The 13,109-nt window shown below is 42.9% G+C and overlaps 1 protein-coding gene across 5 annotated transcripts in view; it reads left to right on the plus strand.

Annotated features, from left to right (window-relative positions):
• FOXJ3 (forkhead box J3) overlaps positions 1 to 9,459 on the plus strand; it is a 136,195-nt gene extending 126,736 nt beyond the window's left edge. For all 5 annotated transcript variants that reach the window (XM_055586198.1, XM_055586197.1, XM_055586201.1 and 2 more), the window contains 2 exons: positions 6,028 to 6,135; positions 6,460 to 9,459. In XM_055586198.1, coding sequence (XP_055442173.1) covers positions 6,028 to 6,135; positions 6,460 to 6,575 — 224 coding nt within the window. In that variant the 3' untranslated portion in view covers positions 6,576 to 9,459. The remainder of the gene's footprint in view (positions 1 to 6,027; positions 6,136 to 6,459) is intronic.
• The last annotated feature ends 3,650 nt before the right edge of the window (positions 9,460 to 13,109 follow it).

The following is a 13,109-nucleotide window of genomic DNA, read 5'->3' on the forward strand; positions in this document are numbered from 1 at the left end:
GTCTGTTTCATCTAGGGTGTCCTGTTTGTTGGTATACAGTTATTAAAAGAGTTCTCATTCTTTTTATTTCTGTAGAATCAGTAGTAATGTTACTATTTTCAGCTCTCATGTTAATAATTTGGATCTTTCTTTCTTAGTCCATTTAGTTAAAGCGTTGTCAGCTTTTTTTTTTTTTTTAATCTGAAGAACCACATTCTGGTATTACAGATTTTTCTGTAATGTTTTACTGTTCTCTGTCTCATTTATCTTTGCTCTAACCTGTACTACTACTTCTGTCTGCTGGCTTTGGGTTTGGTGTCTTCTTTTTGTAGGTCTCTTTTTTAATGTAAGTCTTTATAGCTATAAATTTCTGTCTTAAAACTGCTTTTGCAGTTTCCTGTAAGTTTTGGTATGTTGTTTTTGTTTGTATTATCTCTTAAGTATCCTTGTGACTTCTTTTTAATCCATTGGTTAAGTGTGTTATTTAATTTCCACAAATCTGATAATTTTCCAGTTTTACTTCTGTTTTTGATTAATTTGTCCCACTGTGGTCAGAAAAGACACTTTGTATGGTATCTATCATTTAAAATCTATTGAGGGACTTACCTGGTGGTCTAGTGGCTAAGACTCTGTATACAGAGTCTTATACTGTATACAGAGGGGCCCAAGTTCAATCCTTGGTCAGGGAACCCATATGCCACAACTAGGACTGAGGATCTTCCATGCAGTAGCTAAGACCTGCTGCTGCTAAGTCGCTTCAGTCGTGTCCGACTCTGTGCGACCCCACAGACGGCAGCCCACCAGGCTCCGCCGTCCCTGGGATTCTCTAGGCAAGAACACTGGAGTGGGTTGCCATTTCCTTCTCCAGTGCATGAAACTGAAAAGTGAAAGTGAAGTCGCTCAGTCGTGTCCGACTCTTAGTGATCCCATGGACTGCAGCCCACCAGGCTCCTCCGTCCATGGGGTTTTCCAGGCAAGAGTACTGGAGTGGAGTGCCATCTAGTTCAGCCAAATAAATAAATATTTTTTAGAAATCTGCTGAGACTTGATTTGTAGCCTAACATGGTTTATTCTGGAAAATAACTGATGCACTTGAAAAGAATGTTTATGCTGTTATTGTTGGGTAGAATGTTCTATATATGTCTATTAGATCTAGTTGGCTTATTGTGTTAAATCCTCCTTTTGCTTATCTTCTGTCTGGTTGTTCTATTATTGAAATAATGGGTATTTAAGTCTCCAACTATAATTGTAGAGCTGTTTATTTCTCCTTTCAATTCTGTTGTGCTCCATGACTTTTACAGTCTGTTATTAGGTGCATAAATGTACATAAACAATTATAAATGTTTATAATTGTTCTGTCTTCTTGCTATTTTGCACCTTTTGTTGATATATAATATCCTTTAGAGGGAGTAAGACTTTACAAGATATCTCTTATAACCTTTTTTGGTTTAAAGTCTTTTGTCTGTTACTAGTACAGCAATCTCTGCTCTCCTTTGGTTGCTGTTTGCATGGAATATCTTTTCATCCTTTCACTTTCAATCTGTTTGTGTCTTTGGATCTCAAGTGAGTCTCTTATAGTCAGCATATGGTTGGATCATGTGTTCTTATACATTCTGCCAATCTCCATCTTTTGATTGAGAGGTTTGATCTGTGTATATTTAAAAGAATTATTGATAAGGAGTGACTTTTATGTTTTACTATTTCTTCGCTATTCCTTGTGGCTTTTTTTTGTCCCTTATTTCCTGCATTACTGTCGTCTTTTGTGTTTAGTTGATTTTTTGTAGTTAAATGTTTAAATTCCTTTCTCATTTCTTTTTGTGTATATTCTGTAGCTGTTTCTTTGTGGTTACCATGGCAACTGAGTTTAACATTCTAAAATTACAACACAGTAATTTGAATTTATATCAGTGTAACTTCTGTAACATATGAAAACTCTGTTCCTTTTCATCTTCACCTCTGCCTCTGTTGGTTGTCAGTGTCTCAGAATTACATGATTCTATGTTGTATGCCCAAAACATACACTGATAATTATTTTAAATGTGTTAGTCTCTTAAATTATGTATAAAACATGTGAAGCTGCAAGCCAAAGTTACAGTAATATGAACTTTTATACTAACAGCTTTTAGAAAACATATTAGCATCTTAAATCATATATAGAACAAAAAGTGGAGTTAAAAATCATTGTTATGATAATGCTATCTCCATAATTGCCCATGTATTTTCCTTTATTGAGATCTTTATTTTTTCTTATGGCTTTAACTTACTATCTAGTGTCCCTTGATTTCTTCCTGCAAGACTCTCTTGACCATTATCTTCCAGGACAGGTCTAACAGTAACAAACTGCTGGGAATGTCTTAATTTCTGCCTCACTCTTGAAAGGACTCTTACCAGCTGTAGGATTCTTTGTTGACAGTTTTTTTTGTTTTTTGTTTTTTTTTGGTCTCTTTTAGCACTTTGAATAGATTGACCTTCTGGCCTCTGAAATTTCTGATGAGGAATATGCTTATTGTCTTAATTGAGGATCCCTTGTATGTGACAAGTCACTTCTTTCTTGCTGCTTTCAAAATTCTCTATCTTTGGCTTTTGAAAATGTGCTCATAATGTGTCTTGATGTGGGTTCCTCTGACTTCATCTCACTTGGAGTTCATTGAGCTTCCTGGATGTTTATATTCCTGTCATCCATCAAATTTGGAAGGTTTTCACCTGTGTTCAGATAGTCTTTCTACCCCCTTTTCTCTCTCTTCTTCTGGAACTCCCAGAATGCATAATTGGGCTGCTTGCTAGTGTCCGACAGGTCCCTTAGGCTCTGTTTGCTTTTCTTCAGTCTTTTTTCTTCCTGTTAATCTGTCTCGGTAATTTTCATTGTCCTATCCTCTCTTCAAGCCTGCTGATTGTTTTCCTCTGCCTGCTCAGGTCTTCTTGAGTCCCATCCACTACTGTCCTGTCAGAGGGGCCAGGCATCTCTTATGGATTCTCTCTAGACTGAGATCCTGGATTATTTTCTTAAAACCCTTTGTTCCTAGACTTCTGTGGTCATTTCTTTTTGATCCTTGATCAAAAGGATCATTTGTTCAGGATCTGTTGTGTTCTGGTTTTTGTTGTTGCTCAGTCGTATCTGACTCTTTGCAACCCCATGGACTGTGGTACACCATTCTTCTGTCCTTCACTGTCTCCCAGAGTTTGCTCAGACTCATATGTCCATTGAGTCAATGATGCCATCCAACCATCTCATCCTCTGTCACACCCTTCTCCTCCTGCCCTCAATCTTTTCAAATCTCAGGGTCTTTGAGTGGGCTCTTTGCATCAGGTGGCCAGAATATTGAAACTTCACCCTCAGTCCTTCCAATGAATATTCAGGACTGATTTCCTTTAGGATTGATTGGTTTGATCTCCTTGCAGCCCAAGGGACTCTCAAGAGTCTTTTCTAACACCACAGTTCGAAAGCATCTATTCTTCAGCACTCAGCTTTCTTTATAGTCCAACTCTCACATCCATACATGACTACTGGAAAAACCATAGCTTTGACTAGACGGACCTTTGTTGGCAAAGTGATGTCTCTGCTTTTTAATGTGCTGTCTAGGTTGGTCATAGCTTTTCTTCCAAAGAGCAAGCGTCTTTTAATTTCATGGCTGCAGTCACCATCTGCAGTGATTTTGGAGCCCAAGAAAATAAAGTCTGACACTGTTTCCCCATCTATTTCCCATGAAGCGACGGGACTGGATGCCATGATCTTAAATTTTTATCTGTTCCCCCATTACTCTCTGACCTTGTCTCCTTTTCCCTTCCCCTCCTGTCACACCCCTGCTTCTGCACTGCTGGCCTCCCTACTGTTACTTGAACGCTCTGGACACACACCACCTACCTCAGGGCCTTCACACTTGCTCTTTCCTCTGTCTTGAGTGACTTCCCCAGATAGACACATGACTCAAGTTTTTCCCTAAAAAAGCACCTACTCAAGTGATGACTTTCCTGATCATCTTACTTAAATAACACCTACTGTTCAGCACTCCTTTTCCCCCTCCTTGCCTTATTTTTCTCCATAGTGTATATAATGTACTATTTATTTTCCTCCCTTCCTCCCATCTTCATCCTTCCCAATAATCTGAAAACAAGTTCCAAAAAGGCTGGGAGTTTTATTTTTCGTTTATGCTTATTAGCACAAATACTTCTTAAATGAATGAATAGTCATTCAACAAAAGTCTGCTTTCAAAAAATACGTTTTGTGATTAGATTTGTTGTTGAAATATAGTTGATTTGCAATATTAGCTTTAGGTGTGAAGCACAGTGTAGATTTTTAAATTCTTATGACTACATTCTAAATATTATAGGATCTCAGAAATCTTTAGAAGCTGCTTTGTAAGTTAATTTCTTGCTTAGAAAGGCCAGCTACACTCTCATTGTTCAGTGTGTAATGAGAACATGGAGGTGGGGGGAGATGGGAAGTAATGAGAATCTCTACATGAAAATAAAAGTGTTAAGAATGTGAAAGTTTCAAAAAGCTAAGGCCATTTGTTTAATTTGGGTGTCAGCTTATGCCCATCGTCTTGTTTATTTTCATGATTCTTCTCTAATTCTCACCTCTCTCCTCCTTTACTCAGAGGAGTGAAGCCCCGTAGCCTGATTCAACCTTAAGAAAGAACATGAGCCACAAATGTGAAGGCTGGTCAGCCCTTGGCAGAACTTTTTCTCCTGCAAAAATATACTAGAGCTATAACTTCGTATAACTTTTCTCTTCTTCTGAAGTCTTCCGTATGGCAGATTGGTCAAAGACCTCAATTCTGACTTTAAACTTTTCTATAAAAAAAGCATGTCATCTTGGGAGGCAGTAGCTGGAAGTCAGAAGTCTTGGGTTGTCTCCCTGGTTCTTTCCCATCTTCTCTCATCTCACTTCCTCACCTGCATGAACAGAAGTAGGGCTGGGTTAGATTATCTCTGAGACTGTCTCAAGCTTGGACAGTCTGACTTTCCAGTGGCAGGTGGAAACTCGGAGTGGCTAAAGATAGTGTGCCCTACCTTGAATACAAAAGGAAGACTTTTCTTCTCCTTCTGTTTTCTCTGGGAAAATGATCACTGTTTCCTAGTTTGATTACGGTATTCCTAGAGTGCAGGTGTAGTCTGTGTGAAACACTAGCGTACCTTAGGGGAAAAGCCTTTCCAGGATTCCAGATGTTTCATAATGTAAAACCGATGTTACCATGGTTCTTCCCCAGGAGTTATTGTGGGTGCCTGTGTGATGTATCCTCCCCTCCCTTTCTGTTTTGCATTAGGATGCAATGTAATTGACATTTTACAAGAATAACAAGAGCTGTTATTCTTGATGACTGCTGTCAATGAAAGCATATTAATTTAAGAACCTTCTGAAATGCTATTTAAATAAGATCTATATTTTCCATCTTCACACTTCTAAATAATACATTGTTAATCACTTTTGAGGTGGCTCTTTTACTTTATATAAATCTTTCCTATCATTTTGTGCCTTCACTCACTTTGTTAATCAGGTCGTGCACACTTAGGTCTGCTTTCAGGATGAGAAAATGAGGACAGTAGAGACAGCTGTTACTGGAAAGAACCTATGAGTTAGAGCTGAATTGTAGCCCTAGCCTCTGTCACACTGATGTGTCTTTGGACAAGTCAGCTCAACCTTCTGAGAATCAGTTGCCTCATCCATAAAATGGGATAATCCCTGTCTTGCCTTCTTTGTGGGCCTAGAGGGAGACTCAGATGAACTAATGGATATGAAAATGCTTAAGAACTATGATAAGGTATGTAACAACAATAGACATAATTGGCCTGCAAGCTTCCAGAGAATTAGAGATGGTGCCAGAATTAGTACCAGTGTATCCACCCATCCTGGCACCCTGTCTGAAAATCCAGCATTACCTCTGGCAGAGTTTTAGCATCCAGAAGGAGACATTCTCCCTTCTGTTTTCATCTTCACTTAACCTGCTTAATTTAGTTTTAGGTAACAATTCTATTAAGATTTTTATGCTTGATTTGTTTTACTTATGGTAATAGGTTTTCCTTCTTTGTTCTTTTCAATCTGATTAGGAAATCTGTACATAGACTCCAGGCAAAATCTCCCTCCTTCAGTGATGCCGCCCCCTGGTTACCCTCACATCCCACAGGCACTCAGCACTCCAGGAACAACGATTGCAGGTAATTTGAGGTGTGATGTGTTGGGGTTGGTGCTCAGAGTTTAATACTAAAGGGCTTTTTTAGCTTTCCCAGCAGTGAATGAAGCTACCTCAGGAGGGAGTGAACTCCCTGTTTCAGAGAGAGGGGTGGGGTGCAGAATACATATAAAATGAGGATCATTTATAGAGAGACTTTTCATTTATAGAGATCATTTATGTAGAGACTTGTGGGTGGATGAGTGAGAGCATGTGCGTTGAGTTCCTGGCATGAAGGAGTGTTCAGTAGGTGTTTGTTTCTTCTTCCTTCCTTCTCTCACGAGTCACTGCTGATGTTGGTTCCTTCCAGGCCATCACGGAGCCATGAGCCAGCAGCACATGATGCCTTCCCAAGCCTTCCAGATGCGGCGCTCTCTGCCTCCAGATGACATCCAGGATGACTTTGATTGGGATTCAATTGTGTAGAGCTTGTTTCTCAAGGCTCCAGACCCAGTGTCACCTTTCTGTGCAGTGGAAGGGAAAGGTTTAAGAGAATCCAGTGGAGAAAACAAAGTTGCTAATCATTTTACCAATGTTATAAAAATGTTTTTTGAAGACAATCAAGATTTTAGCTGGATGACTTACTGCTTTTATCTGACCCAGACGAGTACTACATGTTTGTCTCCCTGCCAGCTGCCCTATGTAGCTCCTAACTGTTGTGTGATTTGAACGGCTTTTGCATATTGTGTCAGTTTGATGTTGACCACAAGTGCCAGACTGATTTTTCAGACAGAGCCTGTTTTGCTGCAAGCAGTTTATAGATGCATATGTATAAATATGTGTACAAAAATTACTAAAAGGCTTCAGTTTTTTTCTAATTGGATTATTATGTCTTGAGAAGAAAGTTACTGTGAGTTTTTATTCCTTGTTAGGCTATTTTATGCAGAATGCTTTTAACTGATGTAGGCAACTGAAAGGAAATAGATTTTTTTCAAAGCCCAGTTCCCCTTATTTAAAATCTTTTTTGGAAATGTGAGTATTAAGTTCTTCTTAGTAAGTCATAGAGAACCCAGAGTTTGATACTCTCCAAACAATCTAAAGGGGCACATTGTTCCCGAGTAGCAGGAAGGACTGACGGATGTTTTTTGATGCCTGGGGGATTCTAGAGTTCATGTTGTACCTTGTCAGCATCTGTTTTTCTAAGTCTACACTGTCTGCCAGTTCTAAATGTGTTTGATTGATTAGAATCTGGGCATTCTTGGCTTTTTAAACAAATCAATGTCTCCACATTCACTAATGTATTTATTATTCAAAAGTGTTATTTTAATATTTATTGCTATCTTCTGTGAATGCCCAACTCCTGTAGGGTTCATTAAGAAGAAATGCAGTGTCTGCAAGCACAGAATTAGTTTTCTTGATAAGAGTTTACAGACAAGACAATCAGAGAGAGATTGTGTCTTTCTCTTTGTCATTATTCCTGCCTTGTGAGTATATTCTCTATCTTTGCGTTTCTGCTGATTGAGACATTAGCTCAGTAAGATTTTCTGGAATTTGAATCTGAGCTCATTTGGGCTTCAGAACAGCAGGGCAGTGCTTATAAAGCAGCTTTCCCCCCATTCTCTTTGCATTTAGGGAGCGCTGAGAGGAGTGTAGAGCCACACGTGGGTTTTATTTGCCTCACTCTCCAGTGCAGTAACTGTTGCGTGGCCTGCTGTTTCTGTTGTCCTGTGTGCCTGTGTATGCATGCCGTTTGGTACCTTTCTTTGAATGCAGCCTGCATCTTAGGATTTTTTATTAGTTTGGTTTTTTTGTTGTTTTATATCACAGTTATTTTGCATGGATTGATTGTCTTAGTTTTATAATGAAACTGAGAGAAATGAGATTTTTTTTCAATGAATAGATTTTTTGGTTCTTTAGACCAAAACCAGCTTTTTTTTTTCTTTCAGTTCTAATGGTGAAATAAAATGTTCCATGAAATCAAGGAGTACTGGCTGCTCACTGGCTGCTCTTTAGCATTACTAGTCTCTGTCAGCCATGCTTAAGTCACTTTAATTACCCTTACTGATTCTGTGATTGAGTAATCTCTACTTGGACTAAGCAAAACATCTTTATTTCTCTGTGTGTATGTGAGAGTGTTTGTGAACGTCTGTGGGTATTTTTTTAATGGAGTGTTGCCTTGAATGAATTACTGGGAAGCCAGCCATAGTAAGGGCTGGTGAGGTTGGGGAGAAAGGAAGGGCTCTATGTTCCTGTTGTTTGGAGCCTGCTTGGCATGAGAAAGGAAATTCAGTTCCAGCCCCTTGGATCAGTAAAAATCGGGGGATTCTGGAAAGGCAGCCAATAGGCCCCTCTTAGATGGATCAGAGGCAAGATGAGATAGCAGCCTGCAGAGAAAAAGCTTGGAAAAAAAGGGGGGAGGGTGATTCTTAGTCTGCTCAAGTCACTGTTCTCTAGATACCAAAATAGCTGTTTTGAAACTTTAAATTGTGTGGGTAGCAATGTGCACTTTAAACAATTTGAGTATTGGAATGCAGTAGCTTATACTGAGTGATTCAAATAGAAACCACTGATGAAGATTTTACAAATTGTGTGAAGCTAATTTCCCATTCAGCAATCATTTACTGATGTGCAGTGATCCAGATTTTTGTGAGAATTTAAACTTAGCATGAATGGCCCCGGAGGCAGAGCCTCCACCCAGACCCATCCCACTCTAGTTAATGCACAGGACTGGGCAGCCCAGGACGGGCTTCCTGGCAGGTCCGGCCAGCACAGCTACCTGGCGAGGTGCACCGCGTCCCTCTAGTGGTTGTCTCAGTGGGTAGTTGTTAACGCAAAGCAAGTTCTGTCTTGGGCTTAAATTGACTGAAGACTTGGGGAAAAGAATCAAATGCATATAATCAAATGGGGGCACTCTGTCCAGGAGAATAATCCGACTGGCATTTGTGGCAGTTTTTGAAATGTAAATGTATTCATGTGTGTTTTTGTAAATATGTGTCTCTCAGATGTCCTTTGAAGTGGGAGGGAATCAATCTGGGGATTATTTCAAATGGAATAGAGTATTTTGATATTGTTCATTCAGAGGGTGATGTGTACATATCTATATTGTATATATGTGATGAAATGCATTGGCTTTCTGTGCACACACAGTCTGCTCTCTGTACTGCTGTTGGCCAGTCAGTGTTTTAATGTTTCTACAGTTTTGCTATTGCACGATTTCATATTTTGCCTCTATGATGAATGGCACCCATTCTTTGTAACTGTTTAGTGCTGTAAAGAAATATTCCAAGTGTCATTAGGATTGTTGCTGCCAGAAGTGATATGCATGAATGGCACTTAAAATAAATATATTATGCTAACTCTATTTACAACACCAGTTGGTCTGTGTCATTTGCTGCAGTTGAGGGAACAAGACTGGAGCAAGTGCAGAAGCAGAAAGCCTGCAGTCTGTCCTTCCTTGGAGTCTCGGAGATCATGTCCCACATATTGCTGTCTCAGAACAGTCATTGCTGCTGTTTACTGACCATCTCACTTGCTCTGTGAACTTGGGAAAATTATTTCCTTTCTCTCAGCCTCATTTTCCTCATTTACAGTTCCTATAAAGTGAGAATAATGCCTGCCTCCTAGAGTTGTAGAGGGATTAAATTAATTAAGGCATTTAGAACAGTACCCGGAACATAAAAAGTACTCAGTATGTGCCAGGTGCTATGCTAAGTAGACCCTGTTATCATCATCTTACCTGTGGGAACAACTCACACAGAGGTGTGAAGGCATCCCCAGATCCTTTGTTGACAAGAGGTCGAGCTAAGGTTTGAATCCAGATCTTTTGACTCCAACCTCATATTCTCTTAACACCATCCGCATTACTCCAGGGGAATTCCCCCGGACCCTAGTCTTGCCCCCAGCACTGCCTTCCCAGAGAGCTCCTTCCAAAAGGTGAAAGTGGAGCTTCTTAATGTCTGTGGAGCCCAGAGTGTCAGGCATTCCCCTGAGAAACCCAGAGATGAGAAAGCCACAGTTCCTGTCTGTAGGGGGTGCAGACTTCCCATGACAGGGAGCAAATGCCAACACAGGGACACTGCCCAGGGAAGCTACTCTGAAGGTGCCACCTGGCAGGAAGATTCTGGGGGTGAGCAGTTAGGTCATACTGAGGCTGGGGCGTTGGCTTAGGGAAACCTTGGAGTGGGCATGGGCTATTTTGAGTCCTCGTAGGGTCCTAGATGGACAGGGAAGGCATTTCCATTTATATCACTATGCTGAGCCGGGCTGGGAAGCTAGAGTAGCATGGAGAATGGGTGGGGTTGAAGCTAGAGAAGTGGCGGATTGCTAGTTAAGAGCCAAGCACCAGCGATCCTATGGGATGAGTGTTAGTGTCCCAACCTGATGATGGAAGCATGCTCGATGACACTGATGGAAGACCAACAACACTGGTGGGAAATAGACGTGAAGCTGTGGTCTGTCTCAGGAGCGGGAGGACTTCCTACCAATCCCATGATCCTGCCCAAGACCTCTCCCTCTTCTGACTTAACCCATACAACGCTGTCTACTTCAGGGTCCCTTTTGTCTGAGCATCAACACCGAGTGTCATTCTACTGGGTAAAGATACATGTTCTGTAAAACATTGCCCTTGGATGCAAGTTAGCTGCTTCCAAGACAGACTGTAACCAAGAGTTAGGAAAAATGGCCATGTTGGGCTTACTGAGACACTGTGTTTATCTCCAGCATGATTTTCCAGAGGATTTTGGACTTAACCTCCTGGTATCTCTCCATCCATATGATAAGCAACTAGTCAACCACACATTTGGTAAGGGACTGCACCAGAGCCAGAGTCCAACCCCAGGTCAAGGCTGCTTTGGCCCTGCTCTCAAGCTGTGTCCCCGAGCAACGCTGACCCCAGAAGTCAGAGTAGGGCAGGCACCATGTATTCCTTGTTTCTTTATGTACTCCAAGTACTTGATGCAGGTGATCAGATTTCCCCTTCAGCTGTGTGGTAGACACTCTTGTTATCAACCTACTGCAAAGGAAGAATCTGAGCCGCAAAGTGATTAAGTCACCTGCCCTGGGCCGTCCAGCCCCTTATCTCAAACCCAGGCCGTCCAGCCCCAATGCCTGCACTCCACTGCACTGCTCTGTCAGTCCGTACCAGGCAAGGAACTGGAGCCTTAGAACAAAGCCATGAGGCTGCAGTAAGGAGCAGAGGCCGCCAGAGGGCGCAGGGCCACCAGCTGTGTGCTTTTACTTGTTTGGAAGTCTTCCTTTACCACAAGTGCTGTTCTCCTCTGCGGCCCCCACAGAGCTGGGTGCTGCTCCAGATAGACAGGGACCCCCAGGGCCCAGCTCTCAGAATCTGTTCTCTCATCATGAAAGCTTGCTGGAGGGAGCCAAGGAGCCCCCTCTAGTCTGGAGTGGGGCCCACTCTAGAGCAGCCTCTGAGCAGAGACATCACTTTGCCAGTAAAGGTCCATCTAGTCAAAACTATGGCTTTTCCAGTAGTCATGTACAGATTTGAGAGTTGGACTATAAGAAGGCTGAGTGCCGAAGAATTGATGCTTTCCAGCAGTGTGCTGGAGAAGACTCTTGAGAGTCCCTTGGACGGCAAGGAGATCAAAGCAGTCAATCCTAAAGGAAATCAACCCTGAATATTCATTGGAAGGACTGATGCTGAAGAAGCTCCAATACTTTAGCCATCTGATGTGAAGAGCTGACTCGTTAAAAAAGAGCCTGATGCTTGGAAAGATTGAGGACAGGAGGAGAACGGGGCAACAGAGAATGAGATGGTTGGATGGCATCACTGACTCAAAGGACATGAGTTTGAGCAAACTCTGGGCAAGATCGTGAAGGACAAGGAAGCCTGGCGTGCTGGAATCCATGGGGTTGCAAAGAGTTGGACGTAACTTAGCTACTGAACAACAACAACCCTTGAGCCTGCTGCCCTGGCTCAGCCCCAGTGGTGCCCACTGTCCCCTACTCCAAGGTTAGGGTGGGGAAGGTCACCCCGCCATCCACCCCAGCTGAGTTTCCTGAGGCTCTGCTCTTCTGGGACCTCAGCTGATGCATTATTTGGGCAGGTGTGGGGAGGGCCATGGTCAGGCCAGCCACAAGCCTTGCCACTGTACATCCACCCTTGTCCTCCCACCCCTCCCTCTGAGCTCCCCCCCACCTCCGCCTGCACTCACACATCAACCCCTTTGGCCATCACGAACATAATGATTATTGCCACTATTTGCCAGGCCCTGTGCCCAGCACTTGACAGCCGTTATCTGAGTTAGCACTCCCAGTGCCTTGGAGGTTGATGTCATTTATCTCCCTTTTACTGCTGGACATTGCCATTCAGAGAGGTGAAGTCATTTGCCCAAGGTCACCGTCGTGAGAGGTTGGCAAGGGGATGGGAACCCAGAGCTGCCTTACTCCGGTCTGCTCTTGGCACCAAGGCCTATGACCTCTTCCACAACACTCCCTGGTTGCCCTTGACCTTCCTTGGGGCCAGTCTCCACACCCATCCCAACGCACCCCACCCTAGTCTGAGCTGACGTCACTGGGTGAATGCCACCCCTCTCAGGACGCAGCCCCCAGAAGGTCAGAGAGGCAACTTCCTGTCCCAACAATGGCAATAAAGACGTCCGAGGACACTTCTCACCCTTCCCATGCCTGAGTGACGTCCACGGGCAGAGGCCTTCCTGGGAACGGTCCTCCGAGAGTGTGAGTGTGTGAGCTGTGTGACTGGGGTGGGGGCGGGGGCCGTGTGTGTGCAGGTCCCGTAAGTCAGGGTAACTGCGGGTGCTGATTGTGCTCGTGTGGCCTTCCGCGCATGTGTGCAAGACCTTGTATGTGTGTGCTTGTGTGTCTGTGCCTGGGTATGTGTGTTGCCTGTGTGATTGTGACTGTGTGCCTTGGTGTGCCTGTGTGTGACCACGAACCGCAGACAGGAGAGAAGCATTCTGTTGGAAGGGAGGGCCGGATGGCTCCTAACCTCATCAGCCACTCGTGTCTCCCCCTGTGGCCCCCGTCCCGGGAGACAACTTG

This window comes from Bubalus kerabau, chromosome 6, assembly GCF_029407905.1.
Source record: "Bubalus kerabau isolate K-KA32 ecotype Philippines breed swamp buffalo chromosome 6, PCC_UOA_SB_1v2, whole genome shotgun sequence".
In the NCBI taxonomy this organism is placed as follows: Eukaryota; Metazoa; Chordata; class Mammalia; order Artiodactyla; family Bovidae; genus Bubalus; species Bubalus kerabau.